This window comes from Fukomys damarensis, unplaced genomic scaffold, assembly GCF_012274545.1.
Source record: "Fukomys damarensis isolate Sample0158 unplaced genomic scaffold, DMR_v1.0_HiC HiC_scaffold_11, whole genome shotgun sequence".
Taxonomy (NCBI): domain Eukaryota; kingdom Metazoa; phylum Chordata; class Mammalia; order Rodentia; family Bathyergidae; genus Fukomys; species Fukomys damarensis.
Window position 1 is genome coordinate 24989213 of NW_022900923.1, and position 13868 is coordinate 25003080.

The 13868-nt window shown below is 37.3% G+C and overlaps 1 protein-coding gene across 5 annotated transcripts in view; it reads right to left on the reverse strand.

The window, feature by feature from the left end:
• Rnasel (ribonuclease L) overlaps positions 1-13868 on the reverse strand; it is a 35784-nt gene that overhangs the window by 10994 nt on the left and 10922 nt on the right. For 2 of the 5 annotated variants that reach the window (XM_033762129.1, XM_010608272.3), the window contains exons 2-5: positions 7816-7899; positions 7594-7700; positions 4160-5793; positions 2091-2176 (exon numbers count right to left, since the gene is read on the reverse strand). In XM_033762129.1, the coding sequence (XP_033618020.1) occupies positions 2091-2176; positions 4160-5639 (1566 nt within the window). In that variant the 5' untranslated portion in view covers positions 5640-5793; positions 7594-7700; positions 7816-7899. The remainder of the gene's footprint in view (positions 1-2090; positions 2177-4159; positions 5794-7593; positions 7701-7815; positions 7900-13868) is intronic. The other 3 variants (XM_033762132.1, XM_033762130.1, XM_033762131.1) reach the window with 3 other exon arrangements.

Genomic DNA, 13868 nt, shown 5'->3' on the forward strand with positions numbered 1-13868 from the left:
TAAAGCAATAAAGGTAGAAAAGGAAGAAGTTAAACTGTCATTATTTGCTGACGATATGATACTCTACATTGAAAACCCAAAAAACTCCACCAAAAGACTTCTAAGCTTAATTGACACTTTTAGCAGAGAAGCAAGATACAAGGTCAACACCCAAAAATCAATAGCCTTCTTGTACACAAATAACAGACTCACTGAGAGAGAAATTAGGGAAACAATTCCTTTCACAATAGCATCCAAAAAAAGGAAGTATCTAGGAATCAACATAACAAAAGAAGCAAAAGACCTCTACACTGAAAACTACAGCACTCTGAAAAAAGAGACTGAAGAGGATATAAGAAAATGGAAAGATATCCCCTGCTCCTGGGTTGGAAGAATCAACATAGTGAAAAAGGCCATACTACCAAAACTGCTATACATATTCAATGCAATGCCAATTGAAATTCCAACACTATGCTTCACAGAACTAGAAAGAAGAATCCAAAAATTCATTTGGAACCATAAGAGGTCTAGAATAGCAAAAGCTATCCTAGGCAACAGACACATGGCAGCGGGCATAACAATTCCCAATTTGAAACTTTACTACAAAGCCACTGTGATAAAAGCAGCATGGTACTAGCAAAGAAACAGACCTGAGGATCAGTGGAACAGATTGGAAGACACAAAAACAACTCCAGATATACTCAGCTACATCATCTTTGACAAAGGAGCTGAACATCCTCAGTGGAGGAAAAATAGCCTCTTTAATAAATGGTGCTGGAAAAACTGAATCTCAACCTGCCAAAGATTAAAACAGGATCCTTATCTCTCACCATGCACTAAATTAAAATTCAATTGGATTAAAGATCTAAATTTTAAAACAGAAGCACTAAACTTTCTGGAAGATAAATTAGGCAGAACTCTAGAAGTCATTGGCATAGGAAAAGACTTTATGAACAAATCTTCAGTAGCACGGGAAGTAGCAGAAAGAATAAACAACTGGGATCTCATTAAAAAACCTTCTGCACTGCAAAAGAAACCATCAACAGAACTAAGAGACAACCTGCAATGTGGGAAAAAATGTTTATCAGCTGCTCCTCAGACAAAGGCCTATTCTGTAGAATATATAAAGAATTCAAAACAATCAGACCCCCACCAAATGTAAAGACCAATTCAAAAATGGGCATCTGAAATGAACAGACATTTCTCAGACAAAGAAGTAAAAGCAACAAGTAAATACATGAAAAAATGTTCCACATCACTGGTTATTTGAGAGATGCAGATGAAAACAACACTGAGATTCCACCTCACCCCACAAAGAATGGCTGCTATCAAGAAATCAAATAACAAATGCTGGCAGGGTTGTGGGGAGAAAGAAACCCTTCTTCATTGTTGGTGGGAGTGCAGACTGGTGCAACCACTATGGAAATCAATATGAAGATATCTCAAAGATCTGGAACTAGATGTTCCACTTGACCCAGCCATTCCTCTGCTGGTTATCTTTACAAAAGAATTAAAAGAATCATATCACAGTGCCATATGCACACCTATGTTTATAGCAGCACAATTTGCAATAGCTAAAATTTGGAAACAGCCCATTTGCCCATCAGTTGGAAAGTGGATAAAGAAGATGTGGTTTTACTATAAAATGGAATACTACTCACCCATAAAGAATTTGAATTAGATTCATTCATAGGAAAACAGATACATTTTGAGGATATACTCCTAAGTGAAATAAATAAGTCACACATTTGTAAATACCGAGTAGTTTCTCTGGTGTGAAAAACTATAACAGTACATAAGATCCTAATAAGATAATTACCAATGTGAAATGTGAAGAAAAGGGCTAAAGATGTAGGGAAAGTTGGAAGGGTAGGGGAAAGGGAATAAGGGAAAAGAAAAAAATATGAGAAAATGAAAAAATGGAAATAAAGTGTTTGTAAATGGGGAAGGGAAGAAGGGGTGAAGGGAGGGCAGGGACAAGGGGAAGAAATGAGAACCAAGACCTCTCATGATCTCAAGATCCCAATAATGAAAGTAAATGTACTGTATACCTAAAATGTACCAATAAATTCAATAAAAAGAAATTAAATAAATAGGACTGTAGACATTACCTCTAGATCACTCTTGATTTCCTGGGGATCTCCAGTCCACTTGATGCTCTGATCAAAATCTGCCAGGAGAACAGCTTTCTTTGAATCTAAAGGATAGTTTACAGAGTGGCATGGGAAATTTCCACTGTCCATGTTGTAAACCTCAATAGGTATGTAGCATGTTATACAATCCATAATCTCTGATGAGAGTAAATAATAATACCATTGACTCCCAAAAATTTGTCATATGCACAGTTTCATTTTGTCTGTGAAGTATCTACCAAGATGAGGACATAAATTTTACTTTTTCCAGACCAGAGAGTAAGAAAGGATTAGGATAAATTTAATCAGCTCCTCATTCATGCAGTTCCTGAGGTAAATAGCACAGATTTTCAAAGGAGCTCCTGACAGGAGTTAAGCTTACATTCTATACAGTAGTTAACCAATAAGGTTCTAAATTCAAGATAATATTTTCACAGCATTCCACTAAGTGAAGCTGATGAGTCACACCCACTGTGACATTTTGGACTGTTATCATGCATCAGTTATGTCCTTATAATGAGTCACTCCTTCCTTGTCCCCTTCACATTCTTTTTCCCTTGAAATAAGCCACACAGCTCACAGAAAGACGAATGAGTGGATATGAAAGACCAAAACCTAGATGAATGGAGCCTTTGAGAGATGGTCCCCCATTTCTGGCTCAAAGGATTCTTAGAAGAAGAAAGACTGGATAACCCAAATAGGATCAGGCCCAGTGCAGTTGGGTGTATCTGGAACCCCTCTAATTCCAAATATAAACATTAAAGTTATGTAAGAACTCAGAGACTAGCAAAAATTAACCCATTAAATTATTTGGCAACTGTTTATTGAGAGACAGAACTATGAGTGAACCTAGCTCAGGAATAATGAATGAATAATTACATAAATCAATGTGAAAATAATTGCAACTTTGGAAATGCTAGCAAAAGTGCAAAATGCTGTGTTAGTGTGTTATAAGAGAGCTACATGATTAGCTGAGAGGGGAAAGGTCACCCTTAAGGAAGAAATATTTAGACTGAAAAGCTAAATTTTGGGAAAGAAAGTAAAGGGAGGGGGAGAAAGAATTTCAGGTAGGAATTTCTGAGCTGAAAGGAACAAAGAATTCTAACTCAGTGGAGTGTCTGGGGACAGGAATGAGGTCACAAAGTTGCCTGCAACCAGGGCTGGTCTCCAATTATTCAAACAACTTTCTTTCATTAGTTTAAGCCACTTAAATCTTAAGATACCTAAATGGAATGCTCCAGTGCTCTGCTAATATGCAATTTGTATGCTTAAAAAAAATTCAATTTTTTACTGTTAGATTTAATAGATATTGTTAATGGGCTCTAAAAATTTTGAAATATTTAGATGTAATTTCTGCAATTAAATCCCAGATAGTCAAGAAACCTTCTCCCACCCTGCTACCCAGGAGCCTCACCTCAGTCCCCTGATGTCTTTCGTCCACTTTAAAATCAGATTCTATTTTCTTATTATTGTTTTAAGAGTTCTTTGTATATTCAAGTTAACAATCATTTATTTGATATGTCTTTTGCAAATATTCTTTTCCCACACTGTGCCTTGCCTTTCCACTCTCTTGGCCTTGTCTTTTGCAGAGCAGAAATTTTTAATGAAGCCAATTATTCTTATTTAATGATTTTTTTTCATAGATTGTGCCCAAGGGCCTCTAGATTTTTTCCTATGTTATCTTCTAGGGAATTTTATAGTTTATGGCTGATGTTGAGAGGCAGGACTTTTAATGGCAGATTCAGTCAGGAGGAATCTGCCTTAATGATTGGGAAATGCCATTATCAAATGAGTGGTTTCGTTATCCTGACAGTGGGTTTTTTATAAAAGCAAATTTGGCTGCCTCTTGCTCTTTTGTGCCCTCGTGTCTTTCTGCCTTCTGCCATAGCATGTCACAGTAAGAAGGTCCAGATGCCAGGACCTTGACCTTGGACTTTCTAGCTTCCAGAATGGTAAGAAAGAAATCTGCTTTGTTTTGTTTTGTTAACAAGATTGCCTAGTCATAATTACCATGCCTACCATAACAATAGAAAAGCTAAGGAACTCACCTATTAAGATGTTTCCTGGCTGCAAATCCTGGTGAATATATTCATGCAAGTGTAGTTCTTGAACAGCCTTAAATATAGATGCTAGGACATTTCGGGCAAATGTATCCTCCTCATCCTCCATGTAATCTCTTCTATGCTTATCCAAGTGCTCTTCCAGAGACTCTTCGCAGAGGGCTATGCACACATACAACCATACCCCATCACTCTCACTCCCATAGAATGTCAGCAAGTTACTGTGCTCTCGGATGTGTCGTAGGCAATCCATTTCCCTTTCTGCATGTTCACTGCCTTCACGGAATACCTTCACAGCTACTTCTTGCCCCTCAAAGAACCCCAGGTAGACATCCCCTTTAGAAGTTTTGGCAATTTTGTAGTCTTCACCCTTAAAGATTTTGAGTTTTCCAGTGTTACGGTGGTACATTCTATAGAGTTTTTTCAGGTCTTTCCCCCAGCGTGAACTCAGAGGCTTCCAGTCTTCATCAGGGGGTTGGAAATAGTCTCGGGCTCCATAAGAGCAAAGAAGTTTTGCAAGGTCATTGTCATGATGTTTACGCTTTGCCATCCAGACAAGATCTCCGCAATCTGTGTTGGCTCCCTTCTTGCACAGCAACTTGACAATCGCCTTCATATTGAGATTAACAGCAACCAGCAGTGCCGTTCTCCCTTTGCCATCTTTTGCATCTATCTCTATATGTTTTTGTTCCAGGAGCAGCTGCACCAAACCAATATGCTTCCTTTCCACTGCCAAGATCAGGGGTGTCTTCTCTCTTTCTCCTCTCAAGCAAACATCAGCCCCATGGTCCAGCAGAAGGCAGGTAATATCTTTGACCTTCTCATCAGGAGAGCTCTGAATACCATGGATCAAGGCACTTCTACCCATATTGTCACAGGCATTGACTTCTGCATTCATCTTTTCCAGGAGAATTCTCAAGACATCAATGTGGCCTCTTTTAGCAGCATCCATGAGAGCTGTGCCCCCTCCTTTCCCAAGTAGCTTTTGATCATCCTTTGTCTCTCGATGCAAATTCACATTTGCTCCATTCTCATAAAGAAACTTTAAAGCTTCAACATTACCATGCTCAGCAGCTTCCATGAAAGCAGTGAAGCCATTAGAATCATACTCATTGACATCTGCTCCCTTGGAAAGGAAAAGTCTGAGCAGCTCCACATTTCCCTCAATCCCAGCTATGATGAAGGAGGTGGCCCCATTGTTCTTCCTCTGATGAGGGTCAGCACCATAATCAAGCAGAAGATCTACAATATCCTTACTACCACCTTGTATGGCATTATGCAAAGGTGTCCAGCCCCCTTCCTCTTCCTGGAAATTGACATTGGCCCCTATTTTCAGCAATTGCTCAATCTGATTGACATCTTTATTCTTAACAGCATATATTAATGAATAATTGTTTTCCATTGTAGCCCTTCTACTGTGAGGGGGCATGGGTCTCTCCTGAGGATTGTTAGGACCCTTTGTCTCCATGATGGTAAATGCCCCTGGCTGTTTTGCCTTTCCCTTAAGAAAATGAAACTTATCTCCTTGGGATTTGACTAGGTTTTGGAGTATAAATTGTGATTACCTGGCTTCAACCAGCTGTATGAGGCAGAACAATGTTCTTAGTCTTCTGAAATTTCCACTGGAAATAAGATATTGGATAATTTCAGAATAGAGAGAAAACATTTGAATCACAGAATTTACTTTTACTAGCAATTTTTTCAAAAACATTTGAGAGCTGTCATTACAGGGCTGTCAAATTGCAGATATATACTATATGTATAAAAACTTTAAAAATAGTCCCACTGCCCAGAAATAGCCACTAATTGTATTTTATTATATTTCTATAGATTTTTAAATAGCTGATATCTTGCTGTATATTCCACTTCCATTCAGTGTCACACTATAAATAATTCCCTATACAATATTATTACAAAGTCTTTTACACATTTTAAGTATTCCATAATATGCCATCATACAGTTGCTTAATTTCTTTATTAATGGGTTGTTTTATTTAAAAAAAAAACAAATTTTAAAAAAGATTTTTGAAATTAAAAATTTCTAAACAATTCTGAGTGTTAATTTTTAGCTTATTTTCTTATGATAGAAATCTATCATAAACTTTATAAATTATACCTATATATACCTATATAACCTTTATAAAGGTTATAGTCATAACCTTTGATTGGTCGAAGTTATGATTATGTTTAGGATTCTCAGCCTATACTGTATTAATCACTTTTTTCAATGTTATATAAATATGTACTTATCAGCAATAAATAGATTATTTTTTTAAAAACTCAATAGATAAAATGTATTTCATGGGTTTTGCCCAATGTTAGGTCTTACAATTTCAGTAAGGTTGGTCAGTATTCCCTGACTACATATGTGTATGTCCTGTTGTATGACTGTGCTTCCATTTAAAGTAATAATGGCAGGGCCAGGGATTTAGCTCAGTGGTTCAGTGGCCTGCCTTGCAAGTGCAAGGAATCAAGTTCGATCCCCAGTACCAAAAAAATAAATAAAAATAAAAATAAAAAAATAAAGTAATAGTGGCAAGAGTTTGGGTTCTGACCTGAATGAACTCGGAGTCTGAGCTCCTGGTTACATAACTTTTCTTGCCAGTTACTTCCTGATTGTGTCATTTTTAGACTTGTGGTGTCTCTATTTTCTGTTTCCTCAAATGAGACAACAATAAATATGGGCATATATGCAGAATGCATTAAAGAACAGTGTGCAGCAAATATTTAGTACTTAAGGTAGAACTAATTACATTGCTCTATGAAAAAACAATTTTCAGAAATCTTATTCTGCCACCCATGTGCAACTAAATAGTACACAAATGGAAGCTAGGCATCAGTTTGGTCCAACAACTGCTCTCAATGAAGTCACAACACTTTAGACCCAATTAAATCACTGGATAGCCCCATGCTGTTACATGATCACTGAATAACTGCATCTGTTACAAAATTCATGAAACCACCTTTTCTGAGGTCTTATCAATTGTGCAATATAGCATGATCATTGGACAGTGAAATCTGAATGCAGCATTTTCATAGGAGGTTCTAGTTACAAACAGGCATGAGGCTGCCAGTGTCAGTGAAGGAGCAAGGAAGGAAAGAAAGGCAAGGGTCACCTGCAGAGAACACCACAAGATAGAGAATAAAGCCCTGAAAGCCAACAAGTGCTGCTTCCACTTTTGTCTTCTTCAGGAATCCAGAGGACATGCGAAACAGTGGATTTAAATAAATAGTGTGTGGGTTTCTACAGAAACTTGGAGTAGTTGGCTCAGAACCACTAGGCTCCTGGAGAACAGCCAGAAAGTTTTGAGCCTTCTCTCCCACCCTGTGTCCTCCAGCCCCTGTCATCTCCAGTCCCAAAGAGGCTCTTCCAAGAAGGATTTCTCAAGCTTTCTCAGCTCTTTTCCTTCTGCCCAGCTTACCTTCCAGACACAGCCTCTTCCTCACTCATCCCCTTGGCAGCAACTCGGACACAATTGAGCAGAGTCAACACTTCCCCCTGTTGTGTCTCTGAACCAGCAGGGCAAGGCTTAGAAAGGAATGCAGAAGGAAGAACACAGCATGAGCTGTCACACAGCCACACTCAGGCAGCAGGCCTGAGAAAAGTGCTTTCTCACCCAGAGGAGAAAGGCTATGCCACATACCCTTTGGCCTCTCCACCTGTCAGTTTGTAGTATCCAGCTCCATCCAACATACTTGTATCTTTTCCATTTTATTGAAAATGCCTCCTTTTGGGAAAAGAATGGAGAATAAACACTTAACCCACTATGCACTCAATTCATATTTATCAAGCGCTATTTTGCTAGTAGGTATTGTGAACACTTGGGCTGAGGTGATTTGCCCAAGACTGATTTACACAGAGTCATGGAGATCTTCATGGAGTTTGCATCTCAGTAGGATGAAACAGATAATATATAGTTGAACAAAACTCAATACCCTAATACAATTTCAAGTTGAGAATACCATCTCTGACTGTCCCTTTCTGTGGGCATCATGACTGTTACCATCCAGTTTCCCCAACACACCATACTGCTTTCTGTATCTATGCCTTTATACATGCTGCTTTGCTGCCCAAACAAATAATAGCAGTAAGAATTATGATGGCGGTCATGATGTTAATAATAGTAGATGCCTTGCCTGTGCATCACCAGCTCCAGTGAGGAAGGTGAAGGTAGCTGTGCTGGTGCCCCTAAAACACCCCTCCCCCCATTCTCAGACCTCCTGATTAGGCCAGTCCTTGGACTCACTCTGCAGAGACATAGGTGGTCATAAAGGGTATTTTTCTGAGCTCCCAACTTTGAACATATTTAAAGAAAGGGTGGAGCAAACCTGAAATAGAACTGTATGGACTTCAACCCTGCAGTTCTGGGAACTCAATCTAGGCCTTGTGGCCTGAGGTCAGTCTGATTCATGAGGATCTGCCATTGGCTAGCTGATCAAGGGACTTGGTTCTGCACATGGTTGTGCATGTGGTATATTATGACAGCAGAGATATAGTCTGAAAGAGGCCCTTCAAATTCATTTTTTTCTTTCTTTTCCTCATTACACTCTGCAAATTCTTTATTTTTTCTGTCCTCTTTCTCCATCAGTCTCTTGCTCCATCATATTATCCTGCATCTCCCTTTCTGTTCTTGCTCCTGCCCTAACTCAGACTTCTTCTTTTATCATTTTTTCTTTCTTCTTTATGTTCTTTTCTTCTGCCATTTTACCTCACTCATGAGTCAATAGTTTCAAGGGAAAGTAGCCCCTATTACTATTAAGGGGCTATATTCTAGTCCTTATTCTGGCACTCTGTCTATCCCTTTTGAATTTAATAGCTTTGCAAAGATTGTATGGTCATTCTATGCCCTCTGGCTTCACTTGAAATCTTCTCCAATTCTTTCACTTATCTACTCTCATTCTAACTCTGTCTAATCCCCAATCCTAAATGGAAACATGCTACATTGAAAAGTGTATTCACTTCAAACATATTTTGGGTTGCTTCTGGATTTTAATTGAATTCACATGGTTTAAAGGTGATAGATTAATGACTACCACAAGTGGTCACTTTGCAAGTATTGCTTCATCGTATTGTGCTGCTGATTGTGACATTTGGGATAAAGGATTGTGATTGATTTACTGAGTTGTTTTCTCCAATATAATGAAAATGAGAATGGCTATGACTCAGTAGAGACTCAAAAGGTAAAGCACAATTATATCAGGAAGATCTAAGAAATAAACTGGAAATAAAACCAAGGACAACTGAAAAACAAAAATAAAAATGAGAAAACACTTAAGACACAAAGACACACTTCCAATTCACTAATGGCAAAAAATAGGGCAAATGAGGATGAAAAGTCTTACAGTGAACTGGCAGGACATCTTGAACCCATAGCACAGGAAGTAACAAAGCAGATCAATCAGCTCTAGAAAAATTCAAAACAGAAAAAATTTCTGAGATAACCATAGAGATGGTGAGCAAAATGGAAGCCATGAATTGAGACTCTAGAACAGAAACTGACAAAAAAAATAGATGAGCTCAGGAACATAGTAGAAGCCATGAAGGCCCCGCATAAGAAAGAAATGGAAAAAATGAATGCCCAACAGAGGAAAGAAATGGAATCCATAAAACAGATTCAAACAGATAACCAGGAGATTAAAAACTCTATTGAAAGTGTATGCAACAGAATAAAAGATTGCAAAGATACAATTTCAGATATAGAAGATAGGATTTCAGTCAGTGACTGTGAAAAGGGAGGTCTCTTAAAAACAGTAAGGGATCATGAGAAATCAATCCAACAACTCCTAGATGATGGAAAGAAGAATAACATAAGACTGATAGGAATCCATAAAGTAGCAGGAGAAATTACAAAAGACTTTAAAAAGCTGTTCACAGAATTAATGACAGAAAACTTCCAAAACACAGGGGAAGAATTTGACATACAGATAAGTGAGGCACAAAGGACTTGCAACTAACCATGATCAAAAAAAAAAAATCTACACCTACACATATACAATAATCAAGATCCCAGAAACCCAACAGAAGAACAAAATACTACAATCAGTAAGAGAAAAGATATAAATCACATACAAAGGAAAGTCCATCAGAATCACAGCAGACTTTTCGACACAAACCCTCAGGTCAAGGAGAGCCTAGAGTGAGGTATTTCAAGCCCTAAAAGAAAACAAAATCCAACCTAGACTCATGTATCCTGCAAAGCTCTCTTTCAAAATGGATGGGGAAATAAGATACTTCCATGACAAAGAACACCTGAGAAATTTCATAAACACCAAACCAGCAAAACAAGGAATTCTAAACAATATCCTAGAAAAAGACAATGAAGATCACAACATTGTGAGACCCAACAGACCAAATCAAATAGGCAAGGCAAGAAACTAAAAGGAGAGGGGGAAAAGTAAGAAGAGTCAACAAAAGGACAATAACATGACAATAATAAGTCAGTACATATCAGTTATAACCATCAACGTCAATGGCCTCAATTCACCAATCAAGAGAAATACACCAGCAGAATGGATTAAGAAGCAAAATCCAACAATATGTAGTATACAAGAAACACACCTAGTGCAAAAGGAAGCCCATAGACTGAAAGGGAAAGTATAGAAAACAATTCTCCACATGACAGGAGCCCAGAAAAAAGCAGGGGTAGCAATCTTATTCACAGACAAAGTAAATTTCAAACCAAAATGCATGAAGAGAGACAAAGAAGTCCACTACATCCTTGTAAGGGGAACAATTCAAGAGGAAGAGATGACAATCATAAACATATATGCACCAAATATTAATGTCCCCAACTATATAAAACAAATACTAAGTAACATGAAAAACCAAATAAGCACTTGTACTTATAATGCAATTGTACAGTACAATTGTAGTGGGGGATCTAAATACCCCTCTATCACAAACAGGCAGATCATCTAGGCAGAATATAACAATGAAATACTAGAACTGAACCAAGCTTTTGAGCGCATGGACTTAATAGATATCTATAAGAGTGTTCCACCCCACAAAATCAGAATATACATTCTTTTTAGCTGCATATGGGTCATTCTCCAAGATAGACCACATACAAGTTCAAGAATAGGTCTGAATAAATGCAAAAAAATCGAAGTTATCCCCTGTATATTATCAGATCACAGTGCAATCAAGTTGGAGATCAATAGCATAAGAAAATGTAGGAACTTCACAAACACATGGAAATTGAACAACACTCTCCTGAACAATAAATGGATCACAGAGGAAATTAAAGAAGAAACTAGACAGTTTTTACAAATAAAGGAAAATGCCAATACAACATACAGGAATCTATGGGACACAATGAAAGCAGTTCTACAGCAAAAATTCATAGCACTGAATGCCCACACAAGGAAAACAGAGAGAGCTCCAATAAACAACCTAATGATGAATCATAGAATACTAGAAAAACAAGAGCAAGAAAAACCCAAAGTTTGAACAAGAGAGGAAATTATAAAGATTAGAGCAGAAATCAATGCAATGGAAACTAAGAAAATGATACAAAAATATATGAATCAAAGAGTTGGTTTTTTGAAAGAATAAATAAAATTGATAAACCCTTAGCAAAACTTATCAAAAAAAAAGGAAAGAAAAGGCACAGATCCATGCAGTCAGGAATGAAAAAGGCAAAGACATAACAGATCCAACATAAATCCAGAGGATCATTAATACCTACATTGAGAACCTATACTCTAATAAAATGGAAAACGCAAAAGAAATGGACAGCTCTCTAGATACTTATGAATTACCAAAATTGAACAAAGAAGATGAAAACATTTTAAACACCCCAATTATAATCAGTGAAATTGAAAATGTAACTAAAAATTTACAAACAAAAAATAGCCCAGGTCCTGATGGATTCACTGCGAAATTTTACAAGACATTCAGAGAAGAACTACTGCCATTACTCTTCAGACTTTTCAATGAAATTGAAAGGGAAGCAACACTTCCAAATTCATTCTCGAAGGCAAGTATCACTTTGATTCCCAGACCAGGGAAAGATGCAACTAAAAGAGAGAATTACAGGCCAATTTCCTTAATGAATATAGATGCAAAAATCCTTAATGAGATGCTAGCAAACAGAATACAGAGGATCATCAAGAAGATCATACATCCTGACCAGGTGACATTTATTCCAGGGATGCAAGGATGGTTCAACATATGTAAGTCAAAAAATGTAATACACTATATTTAAAAAGTCAAGGACAAAAACAACATGATCCTCTCAATAGATGCAGAAAAAGCATTCGACAGAATTTAATACCCATTCATGATAAAAACCCTCAAAAAATTGGAATAGATGGTCTATATCTCAACTTAATAAAGGCTACCTATGAAAAACCAACAGCCAACATCATATTAAGTGGCCAAAAACTGAAAGCCTTCACCTTAAAATCAGGAGCAAGACAAGGATGCCTGCTATCACCACTCCTCTTTGATATAGTTTGGGAAAAATTAGGCATAGCAACTAGACAAGAGAAAGAAATTAAAGCAATAAAGGTAGAAAAGGAAGAAGTTAAACTGTCATTATTTGCTGACGATATGATACTCTACATTGAAAACCCAAAAAACTCCACCAAAAGACTTCTAAGCTTAATTGACACTTTTAGCAGAGGAGCAAGATACAAGGTCAACACCCAAAAATCAATAAATAGCCTTCTTGTACACAAATAACAGACTCACTGAGAGAGAAATTAGGGAAACAATTCCTTTCACAATAGCATCCAAAAAAAGGAAGTATCTAGGAATCAACATAACAAAAGAAGCAAAAGACCTCTATACTGAAAACTACAGCACTCTGAAAAAAGAGATTGAAGAGGATATAAGAAAATGGAAAGACATCCCCTGCTCCTGGGTAGGAAGAATCAATATAGTGAAAAAGGCCACACTACCAAAACTGCTACACAGATTCAATGCAATGCTGATTGAAATTCCAACACTATATTTCACAGAACTAGAAAAAAGAATCCAAAAATTAATTTGGAACCATAAGAAGTCTAGAATAGCAAAAGCCATTCTAGGCAACAGAGACATGGCAGCGGGTATAACAATTCCCAATTTGAAACTTTACTACAAAGCCACTGTGAGTAAAAACAACATGGTACTAGCAAAGAAACAAACCTGCGAATCAGTGGAACAGATTGGAAGGCACAAAAACAAATCCAGATGTACTCAGCTACCTCATCTTTGACAAAGGAGCTGTCCATCCTCAGTGGATGAAAGATAGCCTCTTTAATCAATGGTGTTGGAAAAACTGGATCTCAACCTGCCAAAGATTAAAACTGGACCCTTATCTTTCACCATGCACTAAATTAAAATCCAAGTGGATGAAAGATCTAAATATTAAAACAGAAACACTAAACTTTCTGGAAAATAAGTTAGGCAGAGCTCTGGAAGACTTTGACATAGGAAATGATTTTATGAACAAATCCTCAGTAGCACAGGAACTAGCAGAAATAATCAACAACTGGGATCTCATCTTATTAAAAAGCTTCTGCACTGCAAAAGAAACCATCAACAGAACTAAGAGACAACCTACAATGTGGGAAAAAATGTTTACCAGGTGCTCCTGAGACAAAGGGCTCTTATCTAGAATATATAAAGAACTCAAAATAATCAGCCATCCCAAATATAAAGACCCAATTCAAAAATGGGCATCTGAAATGAGCAGACATTTCTCAAAGA